Here is a 24,081-nt window from a genome sequence, read left to right as displayed (position 1 = left end):
GGCAGAGACCAGCGAGTGAGAATCCCTGAGGAGGAAAACAGCTTGGCAGGTGTTGGGAACACCAGAAGGCTGACAGGCAGGAGATTGGTGGGTGAGGACGGCATGGCATGTCAGAGAGGCCAGCAGGCCCTTGTAAACCACAGAAAGGAGTTTGGCTTTTTTCCAGTGCAGTGGGCAGCCACACAAGGTTTTTGTGTGTTTCTGTAAGTGGTATTGAAGTGTATCGCACATGTAGAAAAGTATACAAATCATAAGTGTGCAGTGCTGCAAATTTTCAAACACACGCACACACAAAACAGAGCTGGGGGGAGGGGTGGGGGGGACCCTGCACTGGGATCAAAACCAGAACATGAACAGCATCCCAGAATCCCCCTCAGGCCCCTCACAGTCACCACCGCATGGTAACCGCCATGATGACTTTTAACAGCAGAGAGTAGTTCTGCCTGCTTTTTGAACTCTCTGTAAATGGAATCATACACCATGTGGTCTTTTGTGGCCGGTTTCTTTCATTCAACTTTACAAGCAAGATTCATCCACCTGTTGCAGGTGGTGGTAGCTCTTTTCTCCTCTTTGTTGCACCGTGTGCCATTGTGACTGTACCGCTATGCATTTACATACTCTCCTGTGGATAGGCACTTGTAATTCCTGTCTTTGGCACACATACATATGCTTTTCTGGTCACTGAAGGGTTATTACATGAAATTGGCAAGACCTCCTTTCAAGCTCACTCCAGACTCCAGTTCCCACATCAGCCCACTGGGCTGACACCAGAAGCAGAACAGCCTCAACTTCACCTTTTTTTTTTTTTTTCTAATTGAAGTATAGCTGATTTACAATGTTGTGCTAATTTCTGCTGCACAGCAAAGTGACTCAGTTATACACATATATACATTTTTTTATATTCTTTTCTATTATGGTTTATCCCAAGAGATTGGATATAGTTCCCTGTGCTTACAGTAGGACCTTGTTGTTTATCCATTCTAAATGTAATAGTTTGCATTTACTAACCCCAAACTCCCAGTCCCTCCTGCTCCCTCCCTCCCTCCCCCTTGGGAAACACAAGCCTGTTCTCTATGTCTGTGAGTCTGTTTCTGTTTTTTAGATAGGTTCATTTGTGCCATATTTCAGATTATACATATAAGTGATATCATGTGGTATTTGTCTTTCTCTTTCTGACTTATTTCCCTTAAAATGATGATCTGTAGTTGCATCCATGTTGCTGCAAATAGCATTATTTCAGTTTTTTTTATAGCTGAGTAGTATTCCATTGTATATATGTACCACATCTTCTTTACCCATTCATATGTTGATGGGCATTTAGGTTGTTTCCATGGCTTGGCTATTGTAAATAGTGCTGCTATGAACATAGGGGTACATGTATATTTTTGAATTACAGTTTTGTCGGGGTATATGCTCAGGAGTGGGATTGCTGGATCATATGGTAGTTCTATTTTTAGTTTTCCGAGGAACTTCCATACTGTTCTCTATAGTGGCTGCACCAACTTACATTCCCACCAACAGTGTAGGAAGGTTCCCTTTTCTCCACACCCTCTCCAGCATTTGTTATTTGTAGACTTTTTAATGATGGCCATTCTGACCCATGTGAGCTGGTCCCTCATTGTTCTGATGTGCATTTCTTTAATAATTAGTGATGTTGAGCATCTCTTCATGTGTCTACTGGCCATCTGTATGCCTTCTTCGGAGAAATGTCTATTAAAGTCTTCCACCCATTTTTCAATTGAATTATTTGGTTTTTTGCTGTTGATCAACCTAACCTTTTTACTGCTCCAACAGAAGCCAGTATCAGTGTGCCATTTTATGTGCTGATGGTGTGTCTAATTTCAATGCTCCCTCCCGAACCAGGAACCCTTCATGCCTCAGTGTCCTCATGTGGAAAAATGGGCTGGGTCATTCCAAACTGCACCTGGCTGGCTATGAAGATTAACTTAGATGAGAAATGGCAATGAGAGCCCATGGCCCAGTGCCCAGCCCCCCCCTTCAAAGGGGCATAATTAATGACCTTTCTCTCCTTTTTCTTCGGAATCCATAAAATGAACTGAAAACAGGGTGTCCCCTGTGGACGAGAGTGAAACTGAATCCTTGGCTCCCCAGGGTCCTGCTTTCTAGACCAAGGATGCCCCCTCCCACCAACAAGGCCAGCACAGACCCAGCTCCTACTGAGAGGGCAGTGCCCGCAGGTTGCTTTCAGCCCCGCAATCCCAGAGGGTAGATGATCCAGAAACTACTGCTGCCTTAGCACACTTGCTCCCCACCTGAGATCCTCTCCCCTCTTCCCATCCCACCCCAGATTCTACAGATCCCCTCAGAAGCCCTCCCAGGTACCCACCAAGCCTGCTGTCCTGGTAACTGAGCCCACAGCACGTGGCACCTTCCCCCCGCACACCCCAGCCCCTCTTAATGCGTGCGTGCCTCCCTGCCAGACTGCGCGGGCAGGGAGGGACTTGTCCCCCTGTTCCCGGAAGATGGAAGATCGCCCACACCTGGCACTGTGCCTAGCATCCAGCGGGGGCGTCATATCTCCTGAATGATTCATTCATTCCTTTTGAGAGAAAGCAGGACCCCTAAGTGGTTAAGAGTATGGGCTTTAAAGTCACATAGACCTAGGTTCAAGTCTTGGCTCTGACCCTTGGCTCTGTGACCTTGGAAGGTCATTTCACCTCTCTGAACCTGTTTCCTCCTGTAAAAAGAAAACGGAGTGACCACTGACACCATTAAGCCATTGTGAGGATTAACTGAGATGATGTTGGCCTACCATTCAGAGAAGCGGAAACCTCCCGCCTCCTGTTTCCTGATCGGTTCCTAGGAGGTGCACAGTATCCAGCCCGTTTTACAGAAAAATAAACTGAGGCCTAACAGGGGAACAGGATAAGCCGGGGTGCGGCAGCTGGGGCTAGAACCCAAGCCTGCTGACTCCGTGCCCAGTGCTCCGCCAGCCTCTCGAAGCTCGCGGTGAGCACGTTCCCATTCCCCATCCCCACTCATCCTGGGCCAGGGAGTGAGGGTTTGGCTTCTGCCTCGGACGACCCCCTGGGATCCGGGGAGCGCTTGGGGATCTTCGGCTTAGACCCCGGAAGCGCCGCGCAACTCCCGGGAGCGGAGACCACGCGCGGGTTTGTCACTTTAAAGAGGGAGCGGGCGGGCGAGCGCGAGGGAGCGCGCGGCGGGCTCCTGGGAGCGTGCCCGGACTGCGGCGCAGCTCGCGACTGCCGCCCCGGCCCGGCCGAGCCCCCGGACCGCGCCGCGCTCCTCCCAGGCGGGCGCGGGGAGACACTGCAGGCTTGGCTCCGCCGGCTACGGCCGGGCTTGGCGCCGGTGCGTGCGCGCTGCGGGAGGCCGGCCGGGAGCCGGAGCCCAAGCCGGAGCCGGAGCCCAAACCGGAGCCGGAGCCCAAACCGGAGCCGGAGCTGGAGCGGCGGCCCTTCCGCGGAGCCGGGGTGAGTACGCGCCCTTCGCGCAGATGCACGCAGTGCCCCTCCCAGCGCCGGGGACCCCCGGGCTCCAAGCTCCCCTCTCGTCTGCACACCCGCGCCGCGCTTGCACACGCAAGCCCGGCACAGCGCACGCCGGGCACCCTTCCCCGGCCCTGCCACTCCATGCACTGCGCATCGCATCGTGCCCCACACGCCCGCCCCGCGTGTGCACACACGCGGCTCACCCGGCCATTTACACGCCTCCCCGGCGCCCGCGCTGCACGCACGCCCCTCACACACACAGCGCCCTGATTGTCCCCACTTTCCCGGCCCCGCCTCACACCCTCTTCCCGACTCCCGGGTCAGCCCCCCACACTCCGGTCCCCATGTATCCTGGGGGTTACCGCGGCATGGGTGCTGGGTTTTCAGGAAATGCCCCATGTCGCACCCTATTGCCAGGAAGCCCTGGGAGGCCAAGAGGATCCTCAGCCTCTGTCTGGTGTCACCAGCACGGGTGGGGAGCTTTCCAGGGTCTCCCTGCCAACCTTTGATGCCACTGCTCTTTGGGAGAGGAAGCTTGCCCATCCCAGGGCCTTGGGGCTGTAGATTTGGGCTGAAGAAGGGGGAACTGGGTCCAAACATGGGGACCTGGAGCCAGGCCTGTGGGTGGAGGAGCCCTGAGCACGCCCTCCTAGTGATCCCTCTTTCATGGGCTGCAGAGGGACTGGGTGCCCCCTCCTCAGCCAGTGAGGCCACCCTCCCCCACAAAGAGCCTGGGAAACCTGCACCCTGGAATGTTAGCCTCTTACCTGAGCCAGGGGGTGGGTGACAGGTTTGGAGAGCGGCAGGAGCTATGCATCCTACTAGAAATGGGGAAACTGAGTCTCAGAGAGGGCAGGAGACTCACCCAAATTAACACAGCCAGTCTGGAGAAGGGTCAAGACCCAAGCCCCTGGCCTCCCCACCCTGAAATCTGAAGCCTTTCCAAACAGCTTGGGAGAGAGGGGGCTCCCAGCCCGGGGTTCAACCTTGGACTCTGCCTCTTGTCTGCTCTGGTGACTATGGGCAAGTGTTTTCCTGCACCTCAGTTTTCTTACCAGTACAATGGGAAGAGTATCAGCCCCCTCAGAGGGCAGCAGGGAGGACTTGCCGAAATAACACCTGGCGAGTCCTTGGTACAGTGCTCAGCACATAGTAGGTGCCCAGTTAATGCCAGCTACCACCATCCTCGCCAGTCTGTACTGTGGTTTTTGTGGGCTTTTGGGGGGATGGTAGCAGGATGTGGTTATTCCAGGAAGTGGGAGCACTTGAAAAGGATCTCAAAGCTAACGCTCCTAAAGAGGTTCCCAGCCTGGAAGGTCGAGGGCTCCCCTGTACCACCCCCTGATCCTTCCCATTGCCTGCTGGCCTCAGGGTGAGGGTAGGGGGAGCCAAAAGCTTGCTAGCCAGAGATGTGACATGGGGACACTAAGCAAGGAAATGGGGTGAGGGGGAGCAGAGACGTGGGGACCCTCTCCGCCGCAGAGTCACCAAATTCCTGGAAAGCCATTTCTTGATAAGCCCAGGAGGCCTCGACTGTGGTCAGATTCCAGTAAGGCCCGTGGCAGTTCCTCCCACCCATCTCCACCCCCGAAAGGCCTGGTCAGGAGGTGGCATGGTGGCCAAGAGCCCAGGCCCAGATGCATTGTACCCGGGAGTCAGTCCCAGTATTGCTACTCATATGCCGAGTGACTCCATCCCCGCCTTCCTAATCTGTAAAAGGGGGATCCGTTTATCCATTCAGTCATCAGGTCTATATCGTGTTCACACTACGAGCCAGGCACTACGCTAGGCATTTAGCATGAATTATGTCTAATTCTTACAGCAATAGGTACGTATTGCCGGGTAGGTATCGTTAAGCCAGCATTGGAACCCAGAGCTGTTTTCAATGAACAAGCGCCATGCAATTTAGGGTTTGGGGGTTTGGGGCCAGAATGAATAGATGGAGTGAGGAAGGGTGCCAGGAAGGGGCTCAGATGAAGGTTTGGGGCAGCTCTGACCCACCCCTGCTGTGCCCCATTTCCTGTGTGTCAGAAATGCAGGGAAGCTCTGGTCAGAGGCTGCCCTGGCCTCGGATGTGCCTTGTCAGCGTCCTGTTCCAAGCTGAAGCTGCAGCCCCTCTACCTGGCAAACCTCCAGGCTGCCAGTGGGAGTCTGCGGAGGTTGTCAGTACTGGCTGAGATGGAGTCAGGGGGTCTCAGGGATAGTAAGTAAAGCCATTAAGAAGGGCGCTTGCTGCAGAGCCAGATCTGGCTCGGTCTCAGCTCTCCGCTTACTGGCTGGGTGACCCTGGGCAAATTCACTGCCCTTCCCTGAGCCTCACTTTCCTCCTCTGTGGAGTGGGGATAATAACAGGATTTGCCCCCTAGGGGCAAATTTGCCCCCTAGGGGTCTTGGGCGAGGCCATGGGGAAGACGTACATGAAATCCTTTGCACAGGGGCTGTGGCTACTAATAGAAGAGGTGCTGGATGGGGTGGCAGGCCCAGCTCTACCACTGCTGGCTGTGTGGCTTTGGGCAAGTCACTTAACCTTTCTGAACCTCCCCTAGCTCATCCAAAAGCCTGCTTACCAGGCTCATGAATAGAGATGCTTCCAGGGGCCAGCAGGTTCTGGAAGTGAATGGAAGGGTAGGAGGTGCCAGGCCGGAAGAGCAGATGCCCCGTCTGAGGGACAGAGCCTACTCAGCTCCAGCTCTGGCTGTTGGGGGTGGCAGGGTATACAGACCCACTGTTCCCAAATCTTACTTTTAACGGGAAGCTGGAAATCTATCCTTTTTTTTTTTTTTTTAAGAAATTCATTTTTTAATGGGAAATTTCCCAATTTTTAAATGTTGGTAACTCACTTTAAGACAAATATAACACATCTGCAGGCTGGCAGTGCTGCCCACACAATTCCACTGCTCAAAGTAGGGGCTCAGGGGCCTTTCGGACCATTGCCAGGCGAGGAAGCACAGCAGCTAAGATTTGCCAAAAAGCCCCACTGCACTTCTCATTCCTCCCTCCTGACACCCTGATAAGGCCATCTTAAGCCCCATTTTACAGAGGGGGCAGATCGGGGGTTCACAGCTGTACTCAGGTTGCCGCCCCATCCCAGGAACCTCGACATCTCTCCCAAGTTCTCTCTTCCCTCCTCTCAGGCAGATGTGCTTTGGCTTCTCCCGTTCCCAGGGCACACCTGCGGGACCTTCTGGCCTGGGTGAGCCTAGAGTCATTCACAACTCCACTGAAAGCACAGCTCCCAGGGTGTTGTGATGAGGGGAGGGGGAAAGGTGGGCAGTGTGGGAGTCTGGGGTCTGAGCTGGACCAGCCTTGGAGAGATGGGGGCCCCTCGACAGCCAGAGGTCTGATACATGGGGGCCCCTCGACAGCCAGAGGTCTGATACAGCAGGTATGGGGTTCTGTCCCCAGCCACAGGAACTTGCCGCAGGGGTGTACCCAGCCCACCCACTCTAGTGTGCTGCTGGCATGGGCTGTCCCCGTGCAGGAAGTCAGCCTGTGCTAGAGAAACAGGAAAGAAAGCTGATGGCATGATCAGATTCCCAGCAAGGCAGAGGCAGACTGGGACATGTGTGTTCATGTTAACATGTGTGTTTTGGTGTATCCAGCCTCCCTTCTGCCACGAAGTAGGGCCACCTTGGGCTTGTACACACTGCCTAATTTGGCCTGCGGGTTCTCAGGCAACTTTTGAATCCTTATGCCGCCCACCCCCCACACCCCCGCAGTAAGGCACAGGGGTTAGGGAGCGTGGAACCAGTGGCCCGGGTTGAACAGTTTCTTAAGCTGTGTAGCCTGGGGCAAATGACCTTACCTCCTTGCCTCAGACTCTCTTCCACAAACCAGAGATAGTAATAGCACCTACCTCAAGGGGCTGTTAGAGGTCGGTAATATATGAGGTAATATACATGCAAAGTGCTTAGGGCTTGGGTGTAAGGGGTGCTTAGCAAGGTACTTATCATGATCTCAGCAGGTCCCAGCAATGAGCTTCCACTTGAATTGGCATGGGTGAAGCCGGTCCAGGTTAGCGCCTCCCTCCCATCACCATGACAACCCACATCTCACTGTGGGAGTGGGGGCATCATCAGGGGAGCTGGGAGCAAGGAGCTGTCTGTGCACCTGGCAGGGCTTTGCCCCAGGGCCCTGTTCCGCCCTGCTTCTCGAGGCCTCCTGTCCTGGGACCTACGGCACTCCCACATGTGCCGGATAACCCTGTCTGGATCAAGGCACCCCAGCTTCTTGACTCCAGAGCTACAAACCGGGGAGAACCCCAGGATTCTAGAAAATGCTCACCCCCTGATTTGACCCCAGTCCCAAAGGGAGCCCACACAATCCTTCGAGGAGTTGCAAACAGGCTAGCCGCCACCAGCCAGGACCCTTTTCCTCTCCACCCAGTAGTGTTTACATTTTTTGTGAGTTGGTTGCAACATTTAAAAATCAAGAAACTGCATGTTAAAAAATACCGGTATCTGGCTTTTCAGAAGATCCAGCCAGGCTGGGTTGGCATTCCCGCGGGAACAGAAAAGCAGTTGCCCTTGGGTGGACGGACACTCTGCAGGTCTCCCCCGCCACCGCCCCGTGTACCCCATCTTACCTGTTTATAACCACCTCTCTGAACCGCGAGGGAATGCAGAGGTTAGCGTGGGGGCCATCCTGTCCTCCGTGTCCCTTGAGCTGAGATCCATACAGCTCTTCCTAGCCTCCCTTTTTCAACCCCCCACCCCATTTAGAACATGTCTGGGAGCCAGTTTACTTCTTAGCAACAAAAATAATAAAACTGTAAGCAGTTGCCTGGGCAGGTGATGGCTTGTATGAGCTTCTAGACCTTTCTAGAACAACTTAAACCTTCAAACCTTCAGTGGTTCATATAACTTGGGAGCGGAGGGTGGGGAGGAAACCATCCCAAGCAGAGAAAGAACTGATAATAGAATATTGTAGAAATGCAGCATTTCGGGTCCAATTTAAACAAAAGCATTTGAAGTCAGCCTTAGGGAACACCCTGAGGGGCCGCTCTAAGGAGTAACAGAGTTGCTGCTGGTCAGCCTGTTGTTGGTAGGACGGAAGTGAAGCAGGGTTGCCAGATTTAGCAAGTACAAATACGGGATGCCAGCAACTTTTGAGCTTCAGATAAACAGTGGATAATATTTCAGTATAAGCATGTCCCATGCGATATTTGGACATACTTCTACTAAAAACGAATCCAAAATTCACGTTTCACTGGGTGTCTTGTGTTTTCGTGTTTGGCAACCCTGAAATGAGGTCTCAGAGTGCTTGAAAAGAGCTTTAAACACCATTTTTTTAAAATGCTATTTTAGGGACTTTCCTGACGGTCCAGTGGTTAGGACTCCGCACTTCCACTGCGGAGGGCCCAGGTTCGATCCTTGGTCGGGTAACTAAGATCCTGCATGCCACGCAGCACAGCCAAAAAATAAAAATGAAAGAATGAAAAAAACACTACTTTTGCTCAGGCCCCCTCCACCTGAGTGTGAGCTGGATGATGGGCACCTGGGCCATAGCGGGGGGTGGGGTTGATGACCCTCTGAAGCCCCCTCCACTGACTCTCCTCTCCCTTCCAGTCTCAGCCCCTGCAGTGGGCGTCATGGCCGTGGACGTGGCAGAATACCACCTGAGCGGTGAGTCCCCGCGGCAAACGTGCCATCTCACAGGACCCTCCCACCGGGCCTGGGGTGGGGGATGTCAGTGGGACACCAGTCACGGCCCTGTTTTACTGGTAAGGACTGTCAGTGAGTTGCCCAAGATCACACAGCCTTGGGGACGCCGGGTTGGGGCCAGTCTGAGGTCTCTTCGTCTTTCTGCTCCGGTGGAAGGACTTGAGGGGATCGCCCGGGAGGCCCATGTGCTGCTACTCCCTAAGGTCGAGCCTGTCATGCGGAATCCACTCCCCTGGGGCCATTCCTGGAGCCAAAGGCGAGGAAACCCAGGAAGGTCGATGTTAGATCCACAGGACATTAAACTCAGAGGTCGCCCAGTCCAGGGATGGCAGCTCCCACCTTCTCCTCATGTGTGCCCCTGCAGGCACTGAGCTTGGGACCGGCCTCAAGACACCAGACACACTCCAGCTGACGATGGATGGTGTCAGAACTGAAGTACCCTCGCCATCTTTTCTCCTTACGTTCCCCTCCCCATTTACAGATGGGAGAAGGCAGGCTCAGCAAAGGAAAGGGACAGTGACTAAGTAAGTAACAGGGTCAGGACGTGGGCCCAGGTCTCCTGACTCCCAGGCCGGTGCTCCCCATCACTCCAGCTCCTCCCCTAGCTCAGACCCCAGCCAGCCCAGGGCTGAGCTGAAGGACGTACAAGGGGGAACCACCTTTTCCAACTCCCAGCCAGGAATTTTCACTTTTCACCTGCAGGCTCACAGGTCTTTGTCCAGGCCCTGGCGTGGCCATCAGTAAGTGATGAAACCTCTCTGAACCTCCACTTACTCATCCGTAAAATGGGGGCAATGCGGCCTGCCTCAGGGACTGCTGGGAAGATTCAACGAGCTAACATGTGTGAAGTGCCCAACAGTTTGAACACAGCTCTCTCCGACCTCCGGGCCTTTGCACATACTGTTCCCTTCCCTTGGGAACTGCCTCTGCCTGGCTAAGGCCTTGAGACTGGTGTGGAGATCTTGAGCACAGATCTGGAGCCAGATTGTCTGGCAGCGAATAGCTCCTCTATCTCTCAGCTTCATCGTCTGTAAAATGGGGATAATAATAGAACCTTCCTCACAGGGTGGTTCTGAGGACTCAGTGGGTTAGTATACATGAAGTGTTTGGAACAGAGCCTGGCGAATGGAAAATAGTAAGGGAACCATTATTACTAAGATTCCTCCTTCCTCATTTCTGGTCTCAGCTCAGACCTCACTTCCCTGGGGGAATTCTTCTCATACCTTCCAGAGGCTGGTACGCAATAAAATGAGTAAATAAATGAGCATTAACTGTCATCATTTCATGTCAGCTTGCTGGGGTTTTTCCTTTCGTGTCCCTGGCCCTGGCCCCCCTTTCATGCCAGCCAGGGTGCTGGCTTCAGGCCCTCAGCCCCCGGATCCTCACTCTCAGGGGAGCCTGGGGCTGCTTTGCCACTTTGCTGTGCCCATCGCCTATGTGGACGCTGTGCCCGGGCCCTGGCCCGCCTCCTGGCAGCACCCAAGCCCCTGTGAGCTGGCTGGGGCTGTGTGTGTGTCTAGGTGGGAGCCCCCCCGCACATGCACTTCACTCTCCAGGCACCAGGTACGTTCCCATCCCATCCCCTATTCGCAGGACTCCCAGGACTTCCTGAGAGCCTGGCCAGGTCTTGGCCCTGGGCCCCCGGTAGCTCTTTGTTGTGGTTTTATTTATCCCACAAATTACATTCTCGCAACAGAAGTCAGGAGTAAACAGGTTTGCTCGCCGTCCCTCCATCCGCATCTCTGGCTCCTCCCATGCCTCCCTGGTCCGCCCAGCCCTTGCCCATACGCTGCTGCGTGAGTTTTACATCAAAATCACCTGCTTATACCATGTTGGGGATTGTTTTTTGTTTTTTGTTTCCTCTTAACAATGCCTGAAATGATTCTCTGCATTGCCACGGTGACATCCTGATGACCTCAACTGCCATTCTCAAAGCCCAGTGACAACCCCTCCTGAGGCAGCACCACCGGCACCCTTGCTCAGACCCTCAGGCTGCTTCCAGATTTCTGCTGTTATAAATACAGACTCGATGACTCACTCCAGACATAAAACTTGTTGGGATTTTTCCCTTAGAATCAATTCCTTTGGGGTAGAACCACTGGATGGGGATGTTTTTGGTGTCATCTCCTCTTTCTGGATGAGGAGACTGGAGCCAGGGAGGTGAGGTGGCCTCAGGGAGCCAAAGCACCTGCACCACGCTCTCCATTTCTCACCCCTGTGGCCTTGAGCCCATAAATATTGGGGTGGCCAAAAAGTTCGTTCGGGTGTGTCCAGAAGCTGGGCCCGAAATCCCGAACGAACTTTTTGGCCAACCCAACAGATGTGTTCTTTAACTGCTATCCGCCTCAGTTCTCCTCTGGAAAGTGGAGGTAGGGAGCTCGTAGGGTGCTAAGTGCTGCGTAAATGCCAGGGCTGAAGGCTGGGCCCTGCCCTTCTCTGGGGTGAGCAAGTATGGTAGCTTCTGGCTGGAGCTGGCTGGGCTCAGCAGAGCAGGGCCCGGCTGGGGCCTCCCATTGCTGGATGATTCCTCCCTACGCAGGCTTTGGGGAGCAGTGGCAGTGGCCCCTCCATCCCCAAATGCCCCCTTCCCTCTCTCTCACTGGGTGCTCTGAACGCTCTGAGCTTTGCACACCCTCCTCCTCCTTCCGTAAACTCCTGGTGCCTGGCGCCTCGGCCGGCACACTTCTCGCTGCTCCTGCATATCCCAGCTTAGGCATCTCTCTTTGGGAAGCCCTCCTGGGCTGTTCTCATCACGACCCCCATCCCTCTTTTGTCTGTTTATCTGCCCACCCCACCCACTAGACTATGAGCCACTTATTAAGGACGGGGACTGGGCCTGGGGCTGACCCGCTCCGCAGGGTGCTCACACACGGTAGGTGCTCAGTGGCTGTGTGATGAGAAATCTCCGCCCTGAAACACCCTCCCCACATCTCTCCGCCCTGCTGCTGGGGAACCGTGCTGGTGGAGGCCGGGTGGGGCCGTGGTTTTTACCCCTGCTTGCTCTGGAATCTGGCCGCCAGTGTTGGGATCCCAGGGCCACCCCTTCTTGGCTCTGTGACCTTGGGCAAGTTCTTGTGTGTCTCAGTTTCCCCATTTGAATCGAGTATAGAGGCAACACTGAGAATGGTTTAGAGAATTATATTTGCCAACAGCGCGATCTTCTGCAAAACGAATCCTACTGTCTCATTGGCTTCTTTTGGGAATGCAGAGCCAGGTTTCCCAGAAGAGTGACTTAACATTTATGGTTCTGCCGTGGGCCAAGCTCTGTGCTAGGTGAGGACTTACCCAACACAGTTGAGGGGGTAGTTAATTACTGTTTGGGGACAGTGAGGCTCAGATGAGTGAGGTTATTAAAACATCCGTGGGCAGAACGCATTTGAGCATCTGGATTTGTCCCCAAGCCCTGCCCAGCCTACAGCCACCTCTCACTTCTGGCTGAGTTTTTTGTTTGTTTGTTTTTTGGTTTTTGGTAACAGCTTAATCAAGATAAAACTCACATGCCATAAGTTCACTCGCTTAAAGCGTACAATTCAGTGGGCTTCAGTATATTGTGCAACCATCAGCCAATCAACTTTTAGAATATATTCATCACCCCAAAAATAAACCCCACACTCCACATTTCCCCCTACTCCCCCCAACCCCTGGCAGCCCCTGACAATCACTAATCTACTTTCTGTCTGTACAGATTTGCCTCTTTTGGACATTTCATAGCAATAGAATCATACAACATACGGTCTTGGGGCACTGGCTTCTTTCACTTAGCTTGATGTTTTCAAGGTTCATCCGCGTTATAACGTGTATCATTTCATTCCTTTTTATTGCTGAATAATATTCCATTGTATGATGTACTACATTTTATTTTCCCGTTCATCAACTGATGGACATTGGATTGTTTTAGATGAGGTCTGAGGCAAAAAGGGGGTCATTTCTTTTTCTCCCCCAAGTTCCCTTCCACTTTCCTCAGATCCCAACAGGCTGCATTGATTATCTGGAAGCAGAAGTCCTCTGAAGGTAGAGAGAACTCAAAGAGGCAAGAAAAACCCCATCTGGGGCTTCCCTGGTGGCACAGTGGTTAAGAATCCGCCTGCCAAAGCAAGGGACATGGGTTCGAACCCTAGTCCGGGAAGATCCCACATGCCGCAGAGCAACTAAGCCCGTGAGCCACAACTACTGAGCCCGCGTGCCTAGAGCCCGTGCTCTGCAACAAGAGAAGCCACCACAATGAGAAGCCTGTGCACTGCAATGAAGAGTAGCCCCTGCTCACCTCAACTAGAGAAAAGCCCCTGTGCAGCAACAAAGACCCAGTGCAGCCAAAAATAAAATTAATTAATTTTAAAAAAACCCCTACCTGTTTAAAGCCTAAGGAATATTTAACCATTGTTCACAGCTCTTCATCTGCTCTACCCAAGGGTCGCTCCTGATAGTAATGTATGTTTTTGTGGAAAGGAGCTAAAAGCAGATATCGGAGGGTGTATAGCTTGTTCAACACTGGATCCCCAGCACCCAGCACAGAACCTGACGTAGTAGACACTCAATAAATATTTTTTCAATGAATAAGCAAATCAGTGCTGAACTACAGGCTCACTGGGTGGGAGTGTGTAACAACTGAGGGGTCCTAGTGCCCATTAACGAGAGACGGCTCTGCTCTTGCCTTGCAGTCATCAAGAGCCCCCCTGACTGGGAAGTGGGTGTCTATGCTGCCGGGGCCCTGGCACTGCTGGGAATTGCAGCTGTGAGCCTGTGGAAGCTCTGGACGTCGGGGAGCTTCCCCAGCCCCTCCCCGTTCCCAAACTACGACTACAGGTACCTTCAGCAGAAGTATGGTGAGAACTACGCAGAGGCCCAGCAGAAGGTGAGGCTTCTGTTTTCATGGGTGCACACTGGACTGCACACCCCATGCCCCAACTGTCCACTCTCAGGACTGGCCCCCACTCCCTCCCCGCCTCACTCCCTTCTGGTTAACTTCCTCCTGCGAACAGGGACCCTTGTCCTCCTCCACATTCCAACATAGCCCAGTGCTAGGGAATCCATGAATACTTGGCGAATGAATGAATGCTTTCAATTTAAAACACCATCCTGTGACAATTACAGGAAAATAAAAATAAGAAGGAAAACCTCCCCAAATGTCACCACCCAGAGGCAAGCAACTGTGAATTGTCTTCAAACTATTAACATTTTGATTTATTTCTTTCCAATATTTTAAATCTAGGCCCCTCCCCCCCGTCTTTTTTCCATGCATAGTTTTTACACAATGGGTGTCATCTCTACAGAGAATTTTATACCCTACCCTTTTCATCTCACGTAAAACGGAAGCACTTCCTTATATTGTTGATTGTAAACATTATTTTAATGGCTGCCTAAGATTCCTTTTTGTGTATGTGCCATGGTTTACTAAATGCCACTATAAATAATGCAGTAAATGGTTTACGTGTAAAACTTTGTCTTCATTTGGGATTACGTACTTTGAATGAATGCCCAGATGTGAAACTACTGTATCAGGGAGTATAAACATGTTTAGGGCTCTCTACATATTGCTAAATGCTTCATCACTTAACATTGGCAGAGAATTTTTCTAACATCATGTAGAGTTCCAGAGAGCACAGCCAGAATCTGTTACCAGATAAAGGTCCCACATGCTCGCTCATTTGGGGTTTTGGAAGGAATTATCTCACGCTCAGTTGGAGGGACTGTAAATTGGAACAACTTTTCCAAAGAGCATTTTGGAAACATGTATCAAAAGCTTTCAAAAGGACTATGTCCTCAGGACTTCCCTGGTGGCACAGTGGTTAAGAATCCGCCTGCCAATGCAGGGGACACGGGTTCGATCCCCAGTCTGGGAAGATCCCACGTGCCGTGGAACAACTAAGCCCGTGCGCCACAACTACTGCCTGTGCTCTAGAGCCCGAGAGCCACAACTACTGAGCCCATGTGCCACAACGACTGAAGCCACATGCCTAAAGCCCGTGCTCCACAAGAGAAGCCACCGCGATGAGAAGCCCACACACTGCAACAAAGAGTAACCCCCACTTGCAGCAACTAGAGAAAACCTGTGCACAGCAACGAAGACCCAACACAGCCAAAAATAAAAAATAAATAAAATAGATTTAAAAAAAAAAAAAGGGGGACTATGTCCTCTAAGTCAAGATTTTAAGAAAGCTATTCAAGGGGCTTACCAGGAGGTCCAGTGGTTAAGACTCTGCACTTCCACTGCAGGGGGCACGGGTTCGTTCCCTAGTTAGGGAGCTAGGATCCTGCATGCCGCGCAGCGCGGCCAAAAAAAAAAAGGAAATCTATTCAATGCTGCATTGTTTATATTTGTGAAAAATTAAAAACAATATAAATGTCCAACTGTAGGGGAATAGTAAAATAAACTATGGCGATCCACTCAATGGCAAATTAAGGGGACCATTAAAAATTATGGTAATGAAGATTATGTACCAACATGGGAGATGCTTACAGTACAAAGGTTTTTGTTTTCTCAAATCCCAAGGTCAATTGAGAGAAAAGAAAAATTTGAATATTAGAGTTAGTGTTATCCAACTTGAAAACTTCCTCATGTGGTAGACATTTTTGTAAACTTCCTTTGAGGCTGCTCTGTCATGTATTGAGTATATGTACTCTAGTTTTCTTACCCGTTCCCCTTCTGCTGGACACTTAGATTGCTAACTATTTTTCCTTTTTATAAACATCACTGCAGTGAACATCTTTATGTATGAAACTCAGTCCATATAAATAAACATTTTGAGAAAAAGCTCTCTTACCTTCTGGTTAGGGAGAGAAAACTGACATGAAATAACAATAAAGAAGGACCTTCCTAACTAAGGCATGCCCTGTTTTTGCGAAAGGGGAACTTGGAGGTGCCTTGCATGAACAGGGCTTACCGTATCTCTTTGCTGTCTCTTCAAGACCATGCCTATTGCCCTTTCGATGCTCCCATGTCCCTTTTTCTCACCCCCAGAGAGTGCCTGCCTGGAATGCCCAGCGGGCCAGCACTAGGGGGCCACCCAGTCGCAAAGGCAGCCTCAGCATTGAGGACACCTTTGAGAGCATCAGCGAGCTGGGACCCCTGGAGCTGATGGGCCGTGAGCTGGACCTGGCCCCCTACGGGACCCTCCGAAAATCCCAGTCGGCCGACTCCCTGAACTCCATCTCCTCCGTGAGCAACACCTTCGGGCAGGACTTCACGCTGGGCCAGGTGGAGGTGAGCATGGACTACGATGCCGCCTCCCACACCCTCCACGTGGCTGTGCTGCAGGGCAAGGACCTCCTGGAGCGGGAGGAAGCCAGCTTCGAGTCCTGCTTCATGCGCGTCAGCCTGCTGCCGGATGAGCAGATCGTGGGCATTTCCCGGGTAAGTGGGGGCTGGGAGGGCGGGGCAGCCGTGTGCCCTGGGCTCTCAGGAGTCCTGCCCAGGCAGGCAGGGGTGCAGGGCCAGGCAGAATCTGAGGAGGGAGCTAGAGAGCAGATTTGGGTGCTGATCCCAGAGCGGAAGGTGCTGGCTATAGGGAGGACAGAACTGGGAGTCTGGGGCCTCCACCTGCAGGCTCCCATTGTGTGCAGTTCTCAGCAGTCCTGCCACATGAATCCAGTGTGTGGTAATTGTCCATTTGTCAATTGTGTCAACTTGGGGACCTGGCAGGGAAGGGATGACAAGCTCATGTTGGCTAATTTGGGGACAGCTTAATAACAGGACTGTTATAATGCTGTGTGGAGGGCGACCTCAGGGATGGCGTGGTACCCTGGCCTGAGGGGATGAGGGGAACGCGAGGTTACCTAAAGACCAGTGTATGCAGAGGGCCACTTTGATAGGCGCCGTGCCCTTTGGTCAAGAGGCGCCGTCTGCTCGCAGCGATCCTGCCGAGAAGGACCTGGAGGAATAAGCACCCCGACCTCCCTCCGACCTCTGGTTTCCCTCCAGTGACCCCTACTGGCTGACCCCACCGGAAGCCAGAGGCCTAGGGAGCCTGTTGATGCAGCCCATGGAGGTCAGCCCCTGGGGCCGAAAGCAGGGGGGAGGGTGCAGAATAAGCCGGGAGGGGCAAGGAGAGGGACCCAGCACACCCCCCAGGATACCCCTCCATGATCCGCCCCCCTTGCTGAGAGAGAGAGAGGTCTACGTGAGACACCCTGCTGCCCAGCACCAGCGGTCGAGGTCAGCCCAGCACGGGCTGTGACCAGGGCAGGAGGATCCTGCGGCCAAGTGGCTCTGGCTCCTCAGAGACCCACCCGTGTCCAGTCCTGTTTCCTGTGCTGAAATTGGCTGCCCCTCAGAGGTGGAGACTGTCATTCCTCTCCTGCCCCACCCTGCCCCCCGCACTCTAGGAGGGTCTAGAACCAACCACCAGGGCGTACGTAGGGCCGAGAAGGGGAGGCCGGCTTCAGAGAGGCAGCCCAGTGGGTGGTTAGGCGCAGGACCCTGGAGCCTGATTGCCTGGGTTCAAATCCTGGCTCCCTACTTCCTAGAAGTGTGACTTTGGGTGAGTCACTTAAGCACTCTGCGACTCAGTTTTCCCATCTGTCAAGTGAGCATCATAGTGCTTCAGGAAACGCAAAATCCTTAGCCCAGTCCTTGGTAAGCGCTCAGTGGATTGTCGTCTGTCAGGACCATGAGGTGTTCCTGTTGAGCCCAGATCCACGCTGCCCGCGGCCTCAGCTGCCTGGAGGACCTGGGCGGTTCTGGACACACCCCTCGAGGCAGCACGTTGACAGCAGCCACCACGGCCTGATGTATGCTGAGAACCTGGTTCACAGAGCCCAACGCATCTGCGACCCTCTCATTAGCCCCAGTGATGGGGGATGGATTGAGGGCATCTTACAGATGAGGAAACTGAGGCTCAGGAAAGTGCTTTGCCCACGACAACCCCAGCAAGTGAGCAGGAGATCCAGGACTCCACCCCAGGGGTCTCCACGTGCTCATAAAGTGCAACGTACAGAGAATGGATCGTCAGGGAGCCTGTACTCCTATGGGCAGGGGACAGTCAAGGGGCTAATTTGGCCAGAGGAAGGAATTTAGGGCCAAAGATCGTGAAAAGCCTGAATGTCAGGGTCAGGATCAGGAGGTGGGCTTTATCCCAGGAAGGAAGGGTCGCCCTTGGTTCTCAAGCAGGTGATTGGGTAGGGGATGTAGCCTTCAGGGCGCAAGGTAAGAAGAGGCTTTTCCAGCCCAGACAGTGACCGAAGAGTGCAGCTCAGGGCATCTGGAGGTACCGACAGATTTATTCCCAAGAATGCAGGCTTCTTAGCATCACAGCCCAGCCAATCCCAGTGAGTGGGTGGCTGCCCCCAGGTTGGGCAGCCCCCCGGCATCAGGCGAGGTGCCAGGGATGAGATCTCCTCTCTTAAAATATCGCCAGGCAGTGACCAAAGCAGCCCCCCACGGAAGGGGGATCAGTGCCCACAAGTGCACCTTCCCAGAGGGCCCACCCACGGCTTCCTGGGAAGAGGCCAGTGGCGCCCACCAGGCAGGACTAGGCTTAGAAACAGAGTCTGCCCAGCCTTGCCTCGTCACTCCATCGGTCCATCCACCCCATAACGTTCAGAGAGTCCTAGGCCAGGCCCCATGCGGGATGGGACATCAGTGACTCTCAACTTCACAGACAGTTATCCCTACTCACAGCATGCCTGGCCCAGGGCTGGACTTGAACACGTGCAAGAAAGATGGCCAGCTCAGCCGGCACATTGCAAGGGTTCTGTGGACCCATGGGCACTGAGGATGGGAATTAGTTGGGGTCAGCTTGTGGAAGCTTCGAATGCCAGGCCACTAGATTGGCCACCACTGAGAAGAGGACAGGGGGCTTTTATATCATCAGGGCTGAGCCACCAAAGGAAGGATTGGCATTGCAGTGTGGGGACAGCAGAGCCAAGACGCTAGCCCAGGTCTCCAGACACCCCATCCAGCGCTCACTCCCTGCCATGGCCTCGCAGGCATCCAGCTGCCACCTCCTCCCCAGCTTTGGACCTCCTTCCACTGCTCTTTCTCTCTGCAGATCCAGAGGAACGCCTACTCCATCTTCTTCGACGAGAAGTTCTCCATCCCCCTGGACCCTGCAGCCCTGGAGGAGAAGAGCCTGCGGTTTTCCGTGTTTGGCATCGATGAAGATGAGCGGAATGTGAGCACAGGGGTGGTGGAGCTGAAGCTTTCTGTGCTTGACCTCCCGCTGCAGCCCTTCGGCGGCTGGCTCTACCTACAGGACCAGAACAAGGTAAGCCCGCCCACCTGCCTGTGCCTGAGGACAGCGCCATATGTACACTTCAGGGGAGGAAATCCACTGTCCTCGCAACAGCCTGAACACCAACATCTTTAGGAGATTAGAGAAAGAGCTGAGCCACACTCAAGGAAACTCAGTTTACTGCATGCAGATGAAAGGCACCCTGACCACTGTTTACAGCCCTTCTACTGCTCCTACCACCAAACCTTTAGAAGCTCTACTCCTGTAGAGCTTCTGTTAGGGAAGTACTCCTCTGGCCCTCAAGTGAGTCATTTCAGACAGAGGCCAAGCTGCAGTTTACCGTCATAAATGTAGCAGCGCTTAGGGAGCATCACTGTTATTTAAGCAAATGATCTACTAATTCCAGTCCACCTGGACCTGTAAGTGCTACTACCGGAGAATGTTTTCTCTGGTCTGGAATGAGGGAACATAACTGCATTTTGTTGCTGCATTTGACAGGCAACCTATGGCCTTCCTTCCAAGGCAGGACCCATACCCGGTACAAGGCAGGGATGGCGCTGTGGAGCGGGAGAGGGGTCCCTTTCTCAATCCCACCAGCCTGGTGCCCTGGTGTAAGGGCCCCCAAGAGCAGCAGCTTCTCAGTGGAGAAGGAAGCTTCTGCCTTTCCCTGGGCCCCTCAAGTCCAGGGGCAGAAGCCCTCTGAGTCACCCGCCTGTCCTCCAGGCCGCCGACGCTGTGGGCGAGATCCTGCTGTCCCTCAGCTACCTCCCAACGGCCGAGCGTCTTACAGTGGTCGTGGTGAAAGCCAAGAATCTCATCTGGACCAACGACAAGACCACAGCGGGTAAGGCCCTCCTGGCTGCCTGGCTCCTCCGTGGGGCAGGTGGGAGCCATGGCCCAGCTGCTAAGCCCTGGGCGCCTGGAGGCATCAGTAGGTGTAGGGCACAGTGCCAGGCCCCCCACCCCTGGCTTTGGCTGGGCTCAGGAGCCATGCACAGTGGGAAGATTAATCTAGCTGGGGAAACATGGGAACCACAGAGGCTGGCAGGGAGCCCCTGTGGGGGAGGGATGGGAGTCTGAGAGCAGGAGGCTGGGGCACTGGTATGAAAACAAGGTAGGCGTTTCCCAGAGGCTGGACTGCATCCCAGATCCCAAACGGGGACCAGGGCCACCGAGATGGTGGGGGTGCCAGGCAGGACCTGATGCGTCAGGTCTGCGGGAGCCTCAGCCCCGAGTAACTGAAAACTGAGGGCTGCAGGAGGCTGACTGGGAGCCTGGGGGACCCGGGTCCAGGCAGGTGCAGCAAGGACACCCAGTGGGTGGTAAGTGACGAGCAGGCAGCGACTCGTTATTCCAGAGCTGCATGTCCTTGAGTCAGGCTCCACTGAGCAGGCGCCGGGTGACTCGGGGCTGACATCTGCGTTTGGGCCATTTATAGAATGAAAACTGGTGGGTCTGCTGAGCTCCCCAGAGCCTCACGTGAGGGGAGCACTCGTGCGGGCTGGTGGGCCGGCTGCCGGAGTCCAAAGCCCAGCTCTTCTCCTGACTCGCGCGTGAGCCTCAGTTTTCTCATCTGTAAAATGGGAACGCAATAAAGACCTGATGGCAGGACCGCAGGAGAGAGTGGCCGGTGAGCCGCTGTGACCGGGCAGGTCTATGCCAAGTGAGTGTCGCACTGGCTCTCACCCCCACCCCCCTCCCCGCCCACAGACCCCTTCGTCAAGGTGTACCTGCTGCAGGATGGGAGGAAGATGAGCAAAAAGAAGACGGCTGTGAAGAGGGACGACCCTAACCCAGTGTTCAATGAAGCCATGATCTTCTCAGTGCCAGCCATCGTGCTCCAGGTGAGGGGGGATGGCGCAGGGGGTGGGGGCCCCTCTATCCCCTCCAGTCTATCTCCTCCGAGCTCCTGCAGGGGGTGATGGTTTGCCTTAAGGCATCACCTTTCTAGTCGAGAAGTGTGTATTGAGCACCTACTAGGTACCAGCCCTCTGGTGGGTGCTGGGGACATGGGAATTGCTTCCTTGGCGCTCACAAGGGACAGGCAGGAAAGTCTGCAGACAATCACATCCACTAAGAGCATGCCAGACCTTGGCAGTCAGGGGAGGCCTCTGCAGGTGGGGGTAGCTAAGCTGAGATCTGTGGGAAGACAGTTCCCGGTGGAGGGAGCTGCAGAGGACTAGGGATGAGCCAGGACTGACCCAACGCCCAGAGCTCTGGCCCTAAATCTCCCGAGGTTCTGCCTACAGAGGCCCTGTGGAGCTCCCCAGAACCCCCCTGGCCTTCAGCAGGCGATGTGCCCCAGGGAGACCCCCTCCCAGCACAGATATCACAGGCCAAGGGTGGGAGGACTGCAGAGGATGTGCCCTGGGCCACAGAAGTGGCCCGGCTTGCATGCCTCAGAGGATGGGGAGCTCACCACCTTCCCTCACTCCCTCCTTCCATCCTTGGGCATTCCTGACCACGTGAGAAAGTCCTTTTGTGCCTTGAGCCAAAACTTGCCCCTTGGCCCTGGGGCTGTACAGAAACCCCCTAATCTCCCCTCTTGGGATAGCCGGCCTGAATTTGAAAGCCCAGAACTCTGCCGCACTCTGGGTGTTTGGAATCCAGAAAAACATCTCAGCATCCCTGGTTGGTCCTGCCTTGCCACCCTCATGGGACAGGCCACCCGTCTGCCCCCTGCTTCCCTGGGTGTCCTAGTGCCACCACTCCTACTCTGCAGCCTCCTAGGGCGAGACACTTCTTGGGACCGGCGGTGGGGGGAGGGGAGGGGAGGGGGGAGGGGAAGGAGAGAAGTCAGGCTGGGTTCCAGTCTCAGCTTCACCACTTTGATCTCAAGCAAGTTCTTTCCCTTCCTGTTATGAGTCCAACATACGATTAGCTCAGGATTAACAACAGACATCTATAATGCGCTGACGGTGTGCAGGCACTGTTCTAAGTGCTTTACACCTTTTAACTCATTTCGTTCCCAGAACAGGTGGGAACTATGATTATCACCATTTTACAGATGGGGAAACTGAGGTAGGAAGAGCCCAAGTCACTGCCCAAGGTCACGCAGCAAGGAAGTGGTGAGGCCAGCATTTACATCTGGGCTGTGAGGTTAGACAGGTCAGAGGTGAGGATTCACGGGGCCGTGCCTGGCACCCCGCTGGGGCCTGGGGGCCATGGGGGACCTCTGGCACTGCCCCTGGTCCCTAGCACCCATGTCACTTCCTCCCCAGGACCTGTCTCTCCGTGTGACGGTAGCTGAGAGCAGCAGTGATGGCCGTGGGGACAACGTAGGCCATGTCATCATTGGGCCGTCGGCCAGTGGCATGGGCACCACGCACTGGAACCAGATGCTGGCCACGCTGCGCAGGCCCGTGTCCATGTGGCACCCTGTCCGTCGAAACTAGCAGCCGGGGCAGGGCCCGGGTGGGCACCGGAGCCCGGCGTGAACTCAGCTCCAACACCCTTCTCTGTAGTCTGGCTGGAACCATTGAACGCTGGGGTCCCCCGGTGGAGTCCCCAAGAGCCATCTTGGTCCCTCTATCCAGGCTGCGGTGGAGGAACAGGCCTGGCTGGATGTCTAGGGACCCAGGGTTGTCTCCCACTGAGGACCAGCCGTGGCTGGGCCAGGGCCCAGGGAGGGCAGCCAGGCATTGGCCCGCTGTGCTCCCATTTTGAGCTCCCCAACAGGCCTGTCCCTTGGCCTTGGCGGGGCCTTGGCCTCTCAGAGCTCCCCACATCCCATCCCTGCTGGGAGGCCAGGCACAAGGACCATGAGTCTTGGAGGCCAGGTGCTGTGCAAGGCACAGGCTGGGGTGACACGAACAAGGCACAGCCCCTAGGACGTCGGGAAGACAAGATCCCCTTGCCCTGGTGATCTGCTCTTTGCGGATGGCGGCCCCTCCACGTAGACCTGGGGAGGGCTCTGGGGCCGGGGAGCGCGGGGACAAGATGGGAGCTGTGCTGTGAGGGTCAGGGAAAGAACTGAGTGTCCCAGGCCAGTGGCCCGTCCGCAGCGTGGCAGGGTAAGAACATCCCTGTCACAAACGCAGTTCTCACCCTACTGCCGTGGACACAAGAGCCTCTCTCTGGGAAGGAGGAGAGACCGAGGGACCAGGCCAATCAGTGGCCCTCAGGCCATGTGGGACGCTGGGTCATCCTCTATGAAATAGAACTGTAACCCTTATAAGGCCCAGGGGTCCAAAGAGTCCCAGAGCCAGGTCCTTGTGTTCAGGCATTGGCTCCACGGCGTTGGCTGGTGTCCCTTCAGGCCAGGCCTTGCGGGGAAGAGAGATGCCTCAGCCTCTGGGGGGTGCTGGTGGGCAATGGGGAGGCAGAATACAGACTGCTGAGGGGCATGGGAGAGGCCTCTGTGGGCAGCAGGCACCTGGGAGGACACAGTGGAGCCCGAGGCCTTGGGCTGGGCCTTGCAGGAAGGGGCGACCTGAGTGGCGACCGTGAGGGGAAGTTGAGGGGGTCAGGATGGAGTTGGGGGGGCAGGCTTGAATGCCAGCGGGGGAGATGGCTCTGGAGCCTGGTTCAGACCCCCAGGACACCAGCTGCCCAAGGCTGATTCCAGAAGCAGACCCCGAGGTTCGCAGGCAAGGGGTTTATTGGGGGAGAGCCCTCAGGAGAACCCTGTAAGGCAGAGAGGGGGCTTTGGGGCAAGCGAAGGAGCCGGCAGGTTGTGGCTTCCGCGGAGTCCCAACGGTGAGGGCTTGTGCGGATGGCACCCCAGAGGAGTCCTGCCCAGGAGCCAAGGGCTGGACCGTTACACACCCACAGGAG

The 24,081-nt window shown here is 54.6% G+C and overlaps 1 protein-coding gene across 1 annotated transcript; it reads left to right on the top strand.

Annotated features, from left to right (window-relative positions):
• The first annotated feature begins 3,393 nt into the window (after window positions 1-3,393).
• On the top strand, window positions 3,394-23,750 carry SYT12 (synaptotagmin 12). Its single transcript, XM_079930128.1, has 8 exons — window positions 3,394-3,455; window positions 9,041-9,097; window positions 13,795-13,988; window positions 16,095-16,487; window positions 19,123-19,338; window positions 20,029-20,149; window positions 21,016-21,149; window positions 22,527-23,750. The coding sequence occupies exons 2-8, from the start codon at window positions 9,064-9,066 to the stop codon at window positions 22,698-22,700; spliced, it is 1,266 nt and encodes a 421-aa protein (XP_079786254.1). The 5' UTR covers window positions 3,394-3,455; window positions 9,041-9,063; the 3' UTR covers window positions 22,701-23,750.
• The last annotated feature ends 331 nt before the right edge of the window (window positions 23,751-24,081 follow it).

This window comes from Stenella coeruleoalba, assembly GCF_951394435.1.
Source record: "Stenella coeruleoalba genome assembly, chromosome: 8".
Classification (NCBI taxonomy): Eukaryota; Metazoa; Chordata; class Mammalia; order Artiodactyla; family Delphinidae; genus Stenella; species Stenella coeruleoalba.
This window is presented reverse-complemented; position numbering and strand designations above follow the sequence as displayed.

Bases quoted from the DNA above. Each gene is read 5' to 3' on its own strand.
- SYT12 (XM_079930128.1), top strand. From the start codon at position 9,064: ATGGCCGTGGACGTGGCAGAATACCACCTGAGCG. The intron at 13,989-16,094 runs GTGAGGCTTCTG...TCTCACCCCCAG, and splicing joins ACGCAGAGGCCCAGCAGAAG to AGAGTGCCTGCCTGGAATGC. The intron at 20,150-21,015 runs GTAAGGCCCTCC...CCCCGCCCACAG, and splicing joins CAACGACAAGACCACAGCGG to ACCCCTTCGTCAAGGTGTAC.